Source organism: Bos javanicus, chromosome 28 (assembly GCF_032452875.1).
Source record: "Bos javanicus breed banteng chromosome 28, ARS-OSU_banteng_1.0, whole genome shotgun sequence".
Classification (NCBI taxonomy): Eukaryota; Metazoa; Chordata; class Mammalia; order Artiodactyla; family Bovidae; genus Bos; species Bos javanicus.
This window is the reverse complement of record NC_083895.1, coordinates 9,338,308-9,355,118: the sequence shown is the minus strand read 5'-3', so window position 1 is coordinate 9,355,118 and position 16,811 is coordinate 9,338,308. Positions and strand designations below refer to the sequence as shown.

Sequence of the window (16,811 nt, the reverse complement as noted above, 5' to 3'; positions counted from 1 at the left end):
GTTTTATTACAGCAAAAGGATATAAATAAAATGCATCCAGGGAATTCCCTGGTAGTCCAGTGGTTAGGACTCAGCACTTCCACTGCTGAAGTCCAGGGTTCAACCTTTGGTCAGGGAACTAAGATTTCACAAGCCTTGCTGTGCAGCCAAAAAAGAACAAACCAAAACCAGCCAAAGGGAAAGAGAAGCACGCACAAGGGAATGGTATGGGAGAGTCCCAAATTCAAAGCTTCTGTTGTTCCCTCCCTGAACACCTCACAGAAGACAGAACACCTCACCCTCTGTGCACATGGCACATTGATTCCTAAGTAGACAGAGTACTGCCAACCTCGGAAGTGCACATGCTTCGGTGTCCAGAGCCTTCACTGGGCTTCCCTATGGAGGTCATGGCGACACAGACGGTAAAGCGTCTGCCTACAATGCGGGAGATCCGGGTTCAATCCCTGGGTCGGGAAGATCTCCTGGAGAAGAAAATGGCAACCCACTCCAGTATTCTTGCCTGGAAAATCCCTTGGACGGTGGAACCTGGTAGCCTAAGGTCATGGGGTCGCAAAGAGTCGGACACGACTGAGCAACTTCACTTCAATTATGTAGGTCATGAAGTTGAACTCCATGAAATTATTCTCCAGCCTCCTTCCCTTCTTTCCCCCAGAAATAGGGCTGATACCACCCAGATCAAAATCCCAACCCTCTAATCACAACCCTGGTCTTTCAGGTATTGCTGGGCAGCCCCATCATGAACCATCTCTTTAGCATAAACGGTCAGGACACAACAGTCTATAATAAACATTCCTATCACTCCAAGGTTTCAGAGGATCCTGTCTATGTCTTTTCAAATTTAAACTACACACATATCTTTAGTGGGTACAACTTGACAACTCAGCGTTTACTATTTTTTTCCATTGTGTCTCTTACCCGTTATCCTTTTCCAGGAATCGCTCCATTTAATTTTCTTCCACTCCTGAGACTATACCGTAACAATCTTTTGAAATCGAATCACTAGATTATGGTCCTTGCTGCAAAACGGACTGTGACTGAGCTTGAAAACCAAATGAAACAATTCAAGCAAGAGTTTGAGGGTGCCTGTGTAACATAAAAAGATGAAGCATTTGTGGTCAGTGACCTTCCATCTTTGACACAAGCAAGAAAGTCAGCTACACACACTTTGGATTGTGCGCACGACGGCCACGTGCCGCCCTCATTACGTCAAGCTCATAGGCTCCTAAGGACGTGCGCGACCTCGCGCAAAATCTCGACTCCGAAGCGAACAGTGGGGGTTAGGACCTGGGCAGGCGCAGAAGCGGCGCGGGTGCCTCCGCTCAGGCACTGTAGCGGACATCCCCGGGGGCCTCGGCGACGGGGGCCGGAAGTGACGCATGTTCCGTCTTTCCGCGTCCCTCGCGGCGGACGGCGGGCGTCTGGACTGAGCCGCGCACTCGGATCCGAGGCTTCGCGGTCAACGGCTTCTTTGCGGGCCCCGCCGCAGCCGACTCGGCTCCTCGGTGGAGAGAAGATGGTGGGCCGGAACAGCGCCATCGCCGCCGGCGTGTGCGGGGCCCTTTTCATCGGTTACTGCATTTACTTCGACCGCAAAAGACGGAGTGACCCCAACTTCAAGAACAGGCTGCGAGAACGTGAGTGGGTCTCGGGTTCCCTGGGCCTCCCTCCCCCTCCCCCCGCGGCGCCCTCGTCCCCTGCTTCGCGCCGGCCGACCCGCCGCGTGCTGGGCGGCCGCGTGGTGCTGCAGGGTCTGGGGCCCTGAGCGCACACGCCAGAGAAAGGTGATGGCGCCGCTCCCAGGGTTGCTCCCGGCCCATGTGCCAACGAACGCGTCCCTCCATTTTGGAGGAACGATTTTTCCCATTTTGTTTTCCCTAAACATGTACCGTGGAAGTGCAGATTCGTTTGTATTATAATTTAGGGGGTTGTGGCTCTTTTTTGCCTTTTATCTTTTTTCACCTCTTCCGAACTCGAAAGTCGGGTTTTTTGTATTTTACGAGTTTGTGCTTAGACTGAACCTGCAAATCCAGCTCAGTGTCATTCTCAAACGATAAGGTTGCGTGCATTCTTAAACCCTCTTGGTAGCTCCACTGTAAAGGCTTCCAAGATATGAGTGAATGCTATAGAAATCGCAGGGGCGTCCAAAAGGCCGCACGTTTCCTGTGGCTCAGCCTTATTTCATACCTGCGACATTTTATAAAAGAGATTTGCAAGAAGGAAATCGTGTCGCCAAAACCTTTCGTAATCTTTGAATTTCGGAGGTATGCTCGTTCGCAGCAACGGAAGAGCAAATTTGTTGCATTAAGAAATAATTTTGTAATCTACCTAGGTTGCTCAGTCAGAGTAGTTCCTGAAACTAGAATGTATAGGTAAGTTACTAAAGCCCAGAAAAATACGAAGTGATTAGCGTTTCGCGTGTACTTGGGTCACACGTGGCTGGGACTACCTTACTGGAAACTGCCGCTCTTATACCATCTGCAATATGATATCTGATTCTGGCTCTCCTGTGTCTCAGGAATAAAGGGATATAGAGGTAATTTTTTTATTTATGGTTAGGTAGACTAATGGAAATAATGCTGCTTTGAATTCAGACACTGAGTTTCCTGACTCAGGTTAGTCACAGATTAGCAGTATGATCTTGGGTTTTCTGAGTCTTAATTTTCTTAGCTTGCAAAGTCAGGTATTGCCTCTTGTTGGTTTTGTGAAGATAAAAGTGTTCGATGTGCTCACCACCATTCTTGACATGGAGAAGATCCTATAAATTCCTGCTGTAAATGTAATTATTGGAATTTTTATCATTTTCCTGTAGCTTCCAAGAAATAGTTGGGCAGTGGTGGTGTGGAAGTAGATCTCTGTAAAGAATGGATTAAGCCTTCCTTTGGAATCGCTGCAATCCTATTGTTGAAAACCTTGAGAAAACTAATTTTTGGTTGAAGAAATAATAAAAGCTGTCATTTTGAACAAATTGAGAAATCTGTTATTTTCAGTTTTTTTTTTTTTGTCTTCCATAAGTTTCTTTCTAGTTTCAGTAGTAGCCTAATGACTTAAGTGTCAGACTTGAATTAGTAGCTGAATAACCTTGGGCAACAAATTTCAAGCTTTAGTTTTCCTTTTTTTTTTTGTAAAACATTATAATGCAGAATTTAGTACAATACCTGACACATGGTAATTGATGAATGCTAAAGTCCTGGGTGTTCATTGGAAGGACTGATGCTAAAGCTGAAACTCCAATACTTTGGCCACCTCATGCGAAGAGTTGACTCATTGGAAAAGACTCTGATGCTGGGAGGGATTGGGGGCAGGAGGAGAAGGGGACGACAGAGGATGAGATGGCTGGATGGCATCACTGACCCGAGGGACGTGAGTCTCTGAACTCCGGGAGTTGGTGATGGACAGGGAGGCATGGCGTGCTGTGATTCATGGGGTCGCAAAGAGCCGGACAGGACTGAGCAATTGAACTGAACTGAACTGAAAGATTGTTTATGAATATAATTGTTATTTTGTATTTTCTTTAACAAGTAAAACTTGCTCAGAGTAATTTTGAAGTCTTTTTAAAGTCTGTATGGTTGACTGATTTTAAGAACTTGAGGGTGTTTTGTATTTGTGGGGTGTAATTGATTTCAGTTTAGTTAATTTTTCATTTTCTTAGCTTAATTTCTAATAGAATATTTATATCTGTAATACTGTTCATGGGGTTCTCAAGGCAAGAATACTGAAGTGGTTTTGCCATTTCCTTCTCCAGTGGACCACATTTTGTCAAAACACTACCATGGCCCTATGGCTTATAGTTTCGTTGAGTTGGACAAGGCTGTGATCCACAGTTTGTTGCAAGATCAGTTTGGTTAGTTTTCTGTAATTGTGGTTTCCATTCTGTCTGTCCTCTAGATAAGGATAAAAGGCTTGTGGACGCTTCCTGATGAGAGCTAACTGGGGGGAATCTGGGTCTTGTTCAGTAAATTTTTAATCCAATTTTCTGTTGATAGGTGAGGCTGTGTTCCCTCCAGGTAGTTTGACCTATGATAGGGATAATGACGACCTCCTTCAAAAGGTCTTATGCCAGGACTGTTGTATTCAGTACCCTGACCCCACAGCAGGCCACACCTCCGTGGAAGACTGGACACTCCGGCAAGTCTGGCTCAGTCTCTTGTGGGGTTACTGCTCCTTTCTCCTGGGTCCTGGTGAGCACAGGGTTTTGTTTGTGCCTTCCAAGAGTCTGTTTCCCCAGTGGTGTGGAAGTTCTGTCATCAAATCCCACTGGCTTCCAGAGTCTAATTCCCTGGGGGTTCTCAGTTCCTTTGCAGGATCCCCACATTGGGAAATCTATTGTGGACCCTAGAACTTTCACAACAGTGCAAGAGCTTCTTTGGTATAATTGTTCTCCAGTTTGTGGGTTCTCTGCTCAGTGGCTCCGTGGTGGGGCTTATACACCCTACCTTCATTGGAAGGACTGATGCTGAAGCTAAAGCTCCAATACTTTGGCCACCTGATGCGAAGAACTGACTCGTGGGAAAAGACCCTGATGCTGGGAAATATTGAAGAAAGGAGAAGGGGAGGACAGAGGATGAGATGGATAGATGGCATCACCAACTGGATAGACATGAGTTTGAGCAAGTCTGGGAGTTGGTAATGAACAGGGAAGCCTTGTGTGCTGCAGTTCATGGGGTCTCAAAGAGTTGGACTGAGCCACTGAATTGACTGACATCTGTAATAAAAGGGCAGAGTTTTTCAAATTAGTGTTTCTAAAGGTTTTTTGGTTTTGTTATTAGGAAAAGAGAATTAGGCTGTTTAAAATAGGTTTGAAGTTAAATCAAGACTAATTTATCCAATTTTTTTCTTACCTTCATTAATGTGAGATTACCAGAAACTCCTACAGCATAATTTTTATCTAAATAATAACTAATAAGTGAAAATTAACCTACAAAGTACCAACTACAGATGTTTTTCATTTTACAGCACTGAATGAAATGATTCATTTTAAAATATATTAGGTAATCTAATTTAAAAGATTGCTTTAGATTCGGGACTTTTTGCATTTTATGTGTATTTGTTTTAGTCGGTTTTAACTTGTTAGGTTTACGCAGAGACACTTTGGACTGATTTCTAGTAAATATTGTGTCAGTCTGCTAATTGAATATGTAGTAGCTCCTTGATTTTTCAGTCTGTTATCTGCCTGTTTGTCAGAGATACTATTTGATAAATAAGTTGATGTAACAAGTTAGTTGTCTTACAAAAGTAAAGTGAGAATTTTAATGTTATTGCTGTAAACTTAAAGCATCTAAGCAAGCTTAAAATTTGGTAACTACCAAACATTCAGCAACAATCATACGTTCTTCTCCACTCCATTAAAAAACCATGTATTTATCATTTTCTGCAAATTTTGATGAAGCAAATTGTATATCTCAGTTTATTCCACTAACTTGCCGGGTTTATTTCTGAGATGCCTTTTATACTGTAGAGTGATGTTTGAGTGAAATTCTGCTGCCTGAGTGTTTGGGTTGCCACTCCACCACCCATTAGTTGTGATCTGGTAAATTATCTCTGTGATAACATGGTGATGATACCAGTACCTGTCCTCCTGTTGCTGTGAGGATAAATAAGCTAATTAGTAACATGTAGAATAATGTCTCTCTTGAATCTAAAACAAGTGCTTATCCTTAACATCAAGTGTCCATGTCCAATCCTAGTCCTCTTCCCAGCACGTCTGTATCATGGTCTTTTAATAACTAGGTAATACAGTCTGGTTTCATTCTGCCAAAAGAGAGCTGAACCTTAATTGAGGCTATATATTCTGTTTCTCCGCAGTTGCCTAATGATGAACACCTAAGAAAGGTAGTTGGGAAAAATAGGCAGTCTTCAAATTAATAGTAAGATCAGCTTTAACCTGTGTATATATTTTTGAAAGTGCTAAGGCCTTAGAGTTGTAGCACTTCACGTAATCTGGGGGCTAGAATTGGCTAGAGATACTGGTTGTAAGCCTAGTTTGTAAATGCAAGTTAGAAAAGGTTCCCTGACCAGAGTAAATTAACCATTTGTGTGCACTTAGGTCACCGCCTCTCTACTCATGGATTGAAAATTGGATTTATAGACTGCTTTAAGGTTTTAAGAGGACATTTGCTTGTTTTATGACTTTTGTTTCTCACAGTAATAAAGCATGTCTGGTCTTTTGCGAGTTGATATGTATTTGCTGACCCAGTAATAAGTATTAGAGCTTTACCTTTCTTGGCCATACGGTGTCTTTGGTACTTTTTACTGGTCAGTGAAACTAACTTAACTGCTTAGCATAGTGCAACTCTTTAGCTGAGGAGTTGGTTGCTGTTGAGCTCAGTCCTGAGTGCTTATATCTCAATAGTGCCAACCAGGCACTGAAAATACAGTAACTCATTTAATCCTCGTATCAACTCTTTGAAGCAGGTATTGTTCTTAAGCCAGGTTTACATAAGGAGAAAGAGAGGCATAGCAAGTTAACTGTAACTTGCCCAAGGTCACACTGCTAGTCAGTGGAAGATCCGGGGTATAAAGGGAACCCAAGCTTCCTTGTGCCAGCACCCTTTCTCATGGAGTGTACAATTAAAGTGAAAGTCACTCAGTTGTGTCCGACTCTTTGCTACCCCATGGACTTCTCCAGCCCATGGAATTCTCCAGGCCAGAATACTGGAGTCAGTAGCCTTTCCCTTCTCCAGGGGTTCTTCCCAACCCATGGATTGGACCCAGGTCTCCTGCATTGCAGGCGGATTCTTTACCAGCTGAGCCACCAGGGAAGCCCAAGAATACTGGAGTGGGTAGCCTATCCCTTCTCCAGGGGATCTTCCTGACCCAGGAATGGAACCAGAGTCTCCTGTGTTGCAGGTAGATTCTTTACCTGCTGAGCTACCAGGGAAGCCCATGCAATTAAACAACAGCTTAAAATACTGTTAGTGTCCTCCTACTGATTTGATTTTAAAAGGTTGACTAATTATGATTTAAACAATGTCCCTTACTCCTGAGTTTTTAGTATTACTATTTCATGTCAAAAACAAAAACAGCCTATAGACTGTAGGGCGAGGCTTTTTTCCCTTTAACTGGCGGTAATTATTTGAGTGCTGCCTTTCTTTGCCCTTATTTTTGCCAAATGCCAAATGCTTTTTTTCTCAAGAAAGCTTGTTCAAATGCTGATTTTTTAAATTCTTTTCTTATTTAATAATGCCAGATAGTTTTCAAAATTTAGTAAAGACAGAGTCAGTTATATTTCAGTAAAAAAATCTATCATAACAACAGAGGCTTGATTCTTGGTCATGTGTCCTGTCCTATGTAGGTTGGAGGTTGGGGAGAGAGACTTCCTCTACTTAGGATGGTTCCAACAGCTGAGTCTCTTAATTATCTCCATTTTGCAAACTGCCGATCCTGGTACCCCAGAGGGAAGGACAAAGCTTCTGTCCAGGAATGTCCCATTGCTGGTAGCTGACCTGAACTATTTTTATGACACTGACAAATCAAAAGAAAAAAAGCCTGAGTTGGTCATGTTTTGCAAATAGAATGAGTACCACAGCAATTAGACTTCTTTTGATTCCCATTTTAATAATAAAATGAAAATATTCCCTTTCTTGCAGGAAGAAAGAAACAGAAGCTTGCCAAGGAGAGAGCTGGGCTTTCCAAGGTAATAATCTTTTTCTATAGTCTACTTCAAATGTATATTTTGAGAAAGTTAATTGGTATCAGACACTGATTTTATGTTTTAAAATAGGATTTCTTGGTAAGAACAGTTATTAGCTCTGTTGCCCTGCAGATTTTTCAGTCCTTCCTTATTTCCCCTTTGTCAGCCTCATAGCAGACAACTTCTGTGCGAACAGTGTTTGAGGGTGGTAAGATGATAGGCACTGAAGACACTTAACAAAAAGTTTAAACTTTTTCACTTAGCTGCTCCAAAATAACAAAACCTTTATTACTGATTCCTTTAGAAGAACCACGTTACTCATTTTGAAAGTTACATAAGATTATTCACACCCACTGATCCACAATCCCACTGCCTGTCGAATTTTTACCTTGTAATATGTAAATGTAGACATGAGTCTTATTCATTTTTTTCCTTTTCATAGATCCTATGTTCGTGATTATTTTTAATGACTACATAGATTTATTTTATAAAGAACATTCAGATCAGATCAGTCGCTCAGTCGTGTCTGACTCTTTGCAACCCCATGAATCGCAGCACACCAGGCCTCCCTGTCCATCATCAGCTCCCGGAGTTCACTGAGACTCAACGTCCATCGAGTCAGTGATGCCATCCAGCCATCTCATCCTCTGTCGTCCCCTTCTCCTCTTGCCCCCAATCCCTCCCAGCATCAGAGTCTTTTCCAATGAGTCAGCTCTTCGCATGAGGTGGCCAAAGTACTGGAGTTTCAGCTTTAGCATCATTCCTTCCAAACAAATCCCAGTGCTCATCTCCTTCAGAATGGACTGGTTGGATCTCCTTGCAGTCCAAGGGACTCTCAAGAGTCTTCTCCAACACCACAGTTCAAAAGCCTCAATTCTTCGGCGCTCAGCCTTCTTCACAGTCCAACTCTCACATCCATACATGACCACGGGAAGAACCATAGCCTTGACTAGACGAACCTTTGTTGGCAAAGTAATGTCTCTGCTTTATGTATAGGTAAATGTTAATCACTGAGCATATAGCCTTTTTTTTTTTTTTTTAAATTGAAATTAGTTCCATCGTCTGGATATACAGTACTTGGACCTACTGGATCAGTAGTAGTTCTTTTTAAAGCAAGTTGAAGCAGTGAAAAAATTAGATCAATTAATGTTACATTTGAGTAATTAACACACCTAACTGACCGGATATGATTATAGCAAGATGAAACTGGGAGGCAGTCACTCTGTTTCCCTGTTATATCCAAACTACTTTTCTGAAATATCTAATATATTCATTATGTTTCAGTAGTCTTTTCTTTCTAAGGATATTTCTGGTTTGGTTCCAGACCACTGTTGTAAAGAGACTGTGAATTTTTTGGTTTCCTGGTCCATGTAATAGTTGTGTTTACACTATACTGTGTACGTAGCATTGCATGGTGTCTGATAACTGTACACACCTGTAATAAGAGTGTATATAATAATACTCAAGAACCAGAAACTTCTATTAGTAGTCTAGGTTTTTAAATAAAAAGGGACTTTTTAAATACTTGGTTTACATTTTTTACAAAGATAATGCATATAGCTGGTGACTTTATTATAATCATTTGATTTGGTAATATATAACAAGCCATAAAACAAAAACACAGAAAGGCAAAGTTAATTAAATAAAGCTTCTTGTTTGAAATAGCAAAAAAAAAAAAAAAATCAGAAGCAGCTCAAATGCCCAACAAATAGATCATGATTATACAGTTATATATTCCTCAATATAGTTATATAAAAATCTATGATAATGGCCATCAAAAAATAGTGTAAGTTTTAAAGTTCGTATTTTGTGGTAAAGATATATCTGTACCGTCTTTTTACTTGAGGTTTGATTCACAGCTTTCTTAGAACTGTTCAAACACCGTTTTATCAAAAAGGATTTTTTTCTTGCATTTATTTTAAAGTAGATATTAAATTCCTATCCTTGAGTGTTGTTGAAGAGTAAATTTCTTTTTGTCAGCTTTCATAATGAGCTGTTTTTTTAATGGCATAATTTTTTGTATTGTGTATATCCCTGGAGTAAATCAGGGATATATAAAATACATATATAAATAAAATATATATAAAATTACTAAATATTCTATTTTCAAACAGTTACCTGACCTTAAAGATGCTGAAGCCGTTCAGAAATTCTTTCTAGAAGAAATACAGCTTGGTGAAGAATTACTAGCTCAAGGTAATTAATAGTCATTGAAAGACTAGGAAACTAGATAGGTGATAAGGGGCTTTTTTGGTACAGTGTGGCTATTTTTTAAAAAGATATTCTTAAAATTTCTGGGATGGAGGATAATTAGGGAGTTTGGGTTGGACATGTACACACTGCTATGTTAAAAATGGATAACTGACAAGAACCTACTGTATAGCACATGGAACTCTGCTCATGTTATGTGGCAGCCTGGATGGGAGGAGAGTTTTGGGGGGATGAATACGTATGTTTGTGTGACTGAGTCCCTTTGCTGTTCACTTGGAACAATCACAACATTGTTAGTCGGCTATACTCTAATGCAAAAAATATTTTAAAGGGATATTCTAAATATTTCAAGAATTAGGGTTTTAATAATATGAGGCATTTAATAATGCAAGGAAAATAAGTAATCTTTACAAATGAGGTTGCTTTTAAAGTAGTTTAGAAGAATATAGTCAATTGTAATATGTAAACAGTAACTGAGAGAAATATCTGGGAATGTAATTTCCTCAGCTCCTTCACCTGATCTTCAGCTCTTTCCCAGTACCTGTAGGAAGGAATGACTAATAGAATACATCCCAGAGAAGGCTAGTTTACCTGTTCAGGTTACACAGTTAATGGCGTATGATTTTCAGAAACCGAGATCTAAATCTGACCCAGAATTTAGGCTTTGGGCTTTGTGCTTTGTGTGTTCCATCAATAGAATTAAGAATTCTGTCTTAAAAATTACTATTATGAAATTAAAATGATCATTTTTCAAATTTGAGAACCATAATTCATTCAATAATTGAGTGTCTTAAATGCATTTATATTTTTATTGTCAAAATAGCTTTTATCACAAAAGTAGCTTTGAAATAGTTGCTGTTGAAATGGTATCACGTGTTAACTTGTTTTTCTTATTCTCACTGTTGTATTATAATAGATTTTGACATTATTGAACTATATGATGCAGGTCATTTGTGGATTTTTAATCATTGGGCAAAGTAAAGCACTTAAGTCCTCATAAAGATCATTTGAGAGACTATAATTTCATTGGTTTAATATCGAAAGAAAAGTGAAGCATGTATATCTGTTTCTAAGGATAGATATTATAATGTTTCAATTTATGCAAAGATACTGTCAGTATTTGTTTATACTCATAAAGATGTCAGTTTATGACTATCAAATTTTCCTTCTAGCCTCCAAAATAAACATAATGTAAAAAAATTTATCTAAGATACTATAGTGCTCTCCCAATTACATGCTTATCTTGGAGATCACTTACTGTGGCCATTTCTCTTTGACTTGAGCTGTTAGATCTATATTGACAAGAACAGTTAACTCATGAGGGGAGTGAGGGGGTCAGGAAAGGATAGGGAAGTGTTTTGTGTTCTTTATTTGAAGCTTATATTCCACATTTCAGCCTAGCACACCCCGAGAGTTATGTAACTCAGCTGCCAAGCCGCCTTTATTCTGGTGGAATCCACTGAACCAGCCTGAGGTTAGAATTAGGGAAAGGTAAGCCGGAGAAGGCAATGGCACCCCACTCCAGTACTCTTGACTGGAAAATCCCATGGATGGAGGAGCCTGGTAGGCTGCAGTCCATGGGGTTGCTAAGAGTCGGAAATGACTGAGCAACTTCTCTTTCACTTTTCACTTTCATGCGTCGGAGGAGGAAATGGCAACCCACTCCAGTATCTTGCCTGGAGAATCCCAGGGACGGCGGGGCCTGATGGGCTGCCGTCTGTGGGGTCGCAGAGTCGGACACAACTGAAGCGACTTAGCAGCAGGCCATGAGAAAGCATAAGCAGTTCAGGCAGTGAGCCTCACTGCTTGACACGGCCTCCCTTATGCAGGTGTCTTCATCCGTAATAACTGGGCAATATCTCAGGATAAGTGAGTAGGATCAAGGCTGCAGTGTGGAGAGGAAATGGTTTCATTTCTACACTAAATTGCTGTGATTGTTTATAAACGGTTTCCAATGTGTTCAGAAGTTTTAGGAGGTGTCTCAGCCAAAGACCCCCTGTGCTCTACACATACCACTCTGGTAGCAGCTCTATTTATTTCCATTTAATAATCAGAATTAATATTCTCAGACAATACTGTGAGCTCCTCTGTTGCCTGTAAATTCAGTGGCCCGAGGATTCAGTGGCCATTGTGGCATCTTAATTTCCAAGTCAGTGGAGCCCTTGTGGCCCTGATGGAGGTCCAGTCCTATGTGGAAGACCTGTGCCTTACATTTTCCATTTTTAATGCTTCTTTGTAGAATTAAAGCTTTCTTCAATTTGAGTAGTTTAAATAAAAATATTATGTAGCAGGCAGTTCCTCCTCATTTACCAGTCCCTTATTTGGTCCCATTCGTACTCAGGGTTGGAAAACTTTTGTGTTTACTGGTTTATTATAAATAATACTGTTCAGGAGTAACCAGCTATAGGAGATGCAAAGGGTGAGGGGGTGGAGGACTTTCATGCCTTCTCTGGAGGTGCCACCCTTCTAGTCTTTGATATATTTACCAATCCAGAATCCTAAGAAATAATTTTTTTACATAATTAGAATTTGTTCATTTTCACTTAAAGAGTTACAAATGGTCCAGTCCCTACATTAAATTGCTTAGCAAGCCTAGAAAGATCAACACTTAGTGAATAAGAGAATCGGTGAAACTGTGTATAACAAGTGTAGGAGAACATGAGATAAACCAGGGAAACATTTTCAGGTCTCCTTCAGGCTGCACCTTGAATTTCCTGAGAGAGAAGGCCTAGGCATTGAGGAAAGGGAGAGCATTTGCCCAGCAGAGGAGCGGATGGTGACTTTCATCTTGTAACACGTGGTTTGATCCTGCTCTGCTATGTCCTAAATGGATTATATGCTGCTTTCCATGCTGTTTCTCAAGGTACCACTTGAGATCTGGCCATCCAGTCAGCAAAAGTTTTATGAAAGTTGTAGCAACATTCCATGTGAAGGAAGCTCAAGATGACAGGTTGACCACTACTGAGGTTGTGTGATTGTATAAGTGTCTTCTGGATATACAGGATTCTTAAGGCGTTGCTCGCGGTTGGATCTGCAGAGAGGATAACTGCCAGTGATGACTAGGTTCAGAAGAGATTAAAGGCCTGTAGTTGTCTACTTGCGTGTGGTAATATTCCCATAGTATAAGGGGTTTAAAGTGAAATTGGGCCTGTCCACCTCAGTCCTCCAGTCTTCCAGTCCTCTCTTTTCATAAAAAAGTGTTGTTTTATTGTTAGCAACCTCTTAAGTAATCTTGGAGAAATACTCAGTATGTAACTAGTAATAAACTTAGACATTTCTGTACCTTAATTTCTCCCCCTTTGAAAGTGTTACTGGAGTCCCTTCATCTAATCTGACTTATTCTTGTTGGTGGCTTCTTAGTTATATGAGTGTACTATATTTTCTAGATGTTTACCTGCGTGATGTTTTTGGTCATTATCATTTGGAGATATAGTGAAGACTTTAAAGGCAGAGGCTTTTCCAGTTACACAGCATTTTTATGTAAATCTTGCAGGTGAATATGAGAAGGGTGTGGACCATCTGACAAATGCGATTGCTGTGTGTGGACAGCCACAGCAGTTACTGCAAGTATTGCAACAAACTCTTCCACCACCAGTGTTCCAGATGCTTCTGACTAAGCTCCCAACAATTAGTCAGGTAAAGATTTGAACTGTTACATAAGTGAGTAGGATCTGAGAGTTTGGCATTTAAAAATGAGTCTAGTGAACATGACGACATGAGCCTCTCCTCCGTATAATGAAAACAGTACTAGAGATGTCAGTGCTCAACTAATAGAAAAACATCCAGACAAAGGGGCAGAAAATCCAGTGATCGTGCCCAGGAGCATGACTGGAAGTAAGTCTCTCTAGTGCTAAATCTCAGGCCTTGGTGTTCAGATCCCCAAATTGAGATCACTTCCAGCTGCTTTCTCAACCTAGCTTTCTGCCGCCTCTTTTGTGAGACCCCTTAGTTAAGTGGCAGAGGACAAAGGAGCCAAGGTGGCACAGCCTAGAAATCAGACCCTTGAAGGCCTGTGGCTCTGTCAGACCCCACTTATCTGAAGGCCTCAGTGTCTGCTAATGCTGAGTTGGGCTTTGAATTTGGAGCTGTTCGATACATCCTCATTGATACAGTAGGTTAAGCATAACTTAGAAGTTGATTAAAATGCATCCCATTCATTTTAAATAGTCAAGGAGCCCCAATGAATCTACTTTTGGGAATATTATGTCTATTAAATGAGTCTTCATGGTTGATATAATTGAAAATTAATAAAAATGACTGGTTAATTCTTTAAACTGAGCTTTTACTCATCTGGATTGGGAAAAGACTGAGAAGAAAAAGGTCCCAAAGATCTAAAGGAAAGAATTGAAAGAGCAAGAAGCTGGATTTTGATCCTTTTTATTTTATTTTTTGATCCTAATGAATGTGGTTCCCAGTCTGTTGTCAGAATCCTCTAACATTACTCACCTTTTGAAAGACAGCATAGCATAGTGCTTTTGGAAAATCGACCTGAGTATGATGTCTTTTGAAATATGGATGATTTCAGGATGAAGCTTGAATTCCTCAGTAAGAATGGCCTCTTTTACTTAGTTCACTTGTCCCATGTTACGTGGAAATATTTTCAAAATACTAATATTTTGGAATACTGTATTCCTTCTTTGTATAATGACGGACCATTTACAGGCCAATAGGGAAATGTTTGGAGGATAGAATGATCACTAAAACACTAAGCATTATTTTTAGTTCATATGGGAGTGAATAGAGATCTTAAATTCTTTTTTATTTTAGTTAAAAAATTGACTGACATAACACAATATAATGTTACGCTTCCTTTATTTTATTGACTTGAATTTTGAGGTGGGGCTGACAAAGATTATTTTCTTAAATAAAAACGGTGTATGAAGTGTTAAATATTGACATTTCAATATGAATAAACTTCAAGATTTGATTCAGAGATCAAAAAAGCATTTTATGTTGAACTTAGAATCCTGATTAAATGCTTATACTTTTAAGAATTTATAAGTATTTATAAATTTATAAATGTTTTCTCTTTCAGAGAATTGTAAGTGCTCAGAGCTTGGCTGAAGATGATGTGGAATGAGAAACAAATGTCAACATAATGATCTCAATTAAAACATATTTTTAAAATCTTAACTCAGAAGATGATCGGCTCTTGGGAGTAAGGGCAGATAAGCTTGTTATGGACTGTCCTCCACAGTGAAGTCTACCAAAGTTAATTTTTACTTTGTGTAGATCCATTTGTCTGTTTTATTTATTTTTCCCAGTGAAAAGTGTATTTTGATAGAGAGCTTTTCATTTTATAAATACACTATGAATTACTGAAATATGCATTTTGTTTATTCTTAAAATGTGTGATTAGAATGTACATATAACATCCCATTACTTACATTAAAAATACCCGGTGCTCAGTTTTGAAAGATAGGCCCCCAAAAAATGTAGAAGAAAACTGAAGAATATACTTGTTTTGCTCTACATCAGAAAGTTGGCTGGAAACTTGTGTTGATCAAAACTGAGCATTAAGAGATTATTTCTTTCCATTTAATCTCTTAAATATGTGTAATGTGCTGCTATGCTATAACAACAACTTCACCCCTCCCTTGAAATGTTTTCTTTAAATCAGTGGGTTTGATGTATTCTGGATATTTACCTCCTTGTATTTTAGATACATGTAGTTGCAGATGGCACCAGGAATTGGATGTCTGTACATTCTTAATCTGGCTGAGTAAGCTTTACCAGTTAATGTCTGCCCACTTGCCTCATATATAAACTGAGGAAATGGGTGTGCTAATTCAGCTTCTAATTCCTTTGGTTCTGTGCAGCATTTTCAAATCCCTCTTTCTGAGGGAAATACCTGTTTGGGCAGCCAGCCCTTGTTTTTTTATACTCTGAATTTCGCATGCTTGCCTGACGTAGTGTTTCTGGTTTTTTAAAAGGCATAATGTGTTGATTTTCACTGAAATCATGGTTCTGTCACTACTTTTGTAAATTAACCTGAAACGTAACCTTCACGGTGACTGGGACGATATGCTTGTAAAAGTGTTTGTTCCGTTTTGCTTTTATCCTCAGTGTACCTCCTTAATCCCCTACCAACCCTTATCTTGTATGAGAATAAGGTGTAACTGTGGCTGAAGACTTGAATGAAGATAATGGGACCTTTTATCCTCTAAATAGTGACATATTATCTGCAGCCACAGATTAAATATCAGACCTAAGAATAAAGATCCTTGGTACTTAGTGGTGTCTGTTGAGTGGCATTTTTCGTTGTACAGATTGCCTTTATTCTGTCTGAAAGTCTGTGGAGAGACCTTGTCTATATACTCGACATTTTTTCTTAATAGGGTTTTGTGGTGGTTGTGACGTAGTGGGAAGAGTTTGGAGGATGGTTTTAGTTTCCGCCTCTGGATAATCACCTAGCCTTGGGCACGTCCATCTTACATCTCTGGACTCCAATATTCTCATCTATACAATAAGAACATCAGACTAGGCCACTCACACTTCCTGGTGACTTTTCCTCAGGAACCTTTCAGGTTTGTGATCCTGAGCCCTTAAACAGTGTGCTTTTTTTCAGTGACAACCCTGCAGGCTCTTTAGGGGGTGAGGTGGGATGAGGTGAACACTACAATCATGTTGATCGGTTCATTTTCCTAGTAGGATCCCAAATCCAAAATAGTGCAGTGGTGCCCAGTTCGTGATTGGCCATGCAACTAGGAAGCAGTCTTCTGTCCTACGTTTGCCAAAAGGGGATGGACTGGGACAGTCGGGGATTACAGACGAGGAAAGAGCAAGGGGCAGACAGCTGGCCAAGAGGAGGAGGGGTTGGCCTAGGTTTTATTTTAGGAGGGGATGCTTAATATACGCCTTTGTGAACGCCAGTGCCGTCCAAGCTGGGTGTCACCTGGCTTAATGGAAAATAATCAGCTTTGCTTTAATGCTTACTGAAGAGGCAGTGAAGTGCTTATAGTAGAGCTGA

General features: G+C 40.1%; 1 protein-coding gene and 1 non-coding gene across 2 annotated transcripts; both read left to right on the top strand.

Moving 5' to 3' along the window:
- Nucleotides 1-1,349: 1,349 nt before the first annotated feature.
- On the top strand, nucleotides 1,350-16,075 carry TOMM20 (translocase of outer mitochondrial membrane 20). Its single transcript, XM_061404860.1, has 5 exons — nucleotides 1,350-1,634; nucleotides 7,587-7,633; nucleotides 9,745-9,826; nucleotides 13,335-13,477; nucleotides 14,877-16,075. The coding sequence occupies exons 1-5, from the start codon at nucleotides 1,514-1,516 to the stop codon at nucleotides 14,919-14,921; spliced, it is 438 nt and encodes a 145-aa protein (XP_061260844.1). The 5' UTR covers nucleotides 1,350-1,513; the 3' UTR covers nucleotides 14,922-16,075.
- Nucleotides 2,061-2,195, top strand: LOC133240815 (small nucleolar RNA SNORA14). Its single transcript, XR_009734411.1, has one exon. It is a non-coding gene; the product is annotated as a small nucleolar RNA SNORA14 (small nucleolar RNA).
- Nucleotides 16,076-16,811: the final 736 nt, after the last annotated feature.

Excerpts from the sequence above, each read along its gene's own strand:
- TOMM20 (XM_061404860.1), top strand. The coding sequence starts at position 1,514 with ATGGTGGGCCGGAACAGCGCCATCGCCGCCGGCGTGTGCGGGGCCCTT. Across the intron at positions 1,635-7,586 it reads CAAGAACAGGCTGCGAGAAC|GAAGAAAGAAACAGAAGCTT; the intron begins GTGAGTGGGTCT and ends CCTTTCTTGCAG. Across the intron at positions 13,478-14,876 it reads AGCTCCCAACAATTAGTCAG|AGAATTGTAAGTGCTCAGAG; the intron begins GTAAAGATTTGA and ends TTTCTCTTTCAG.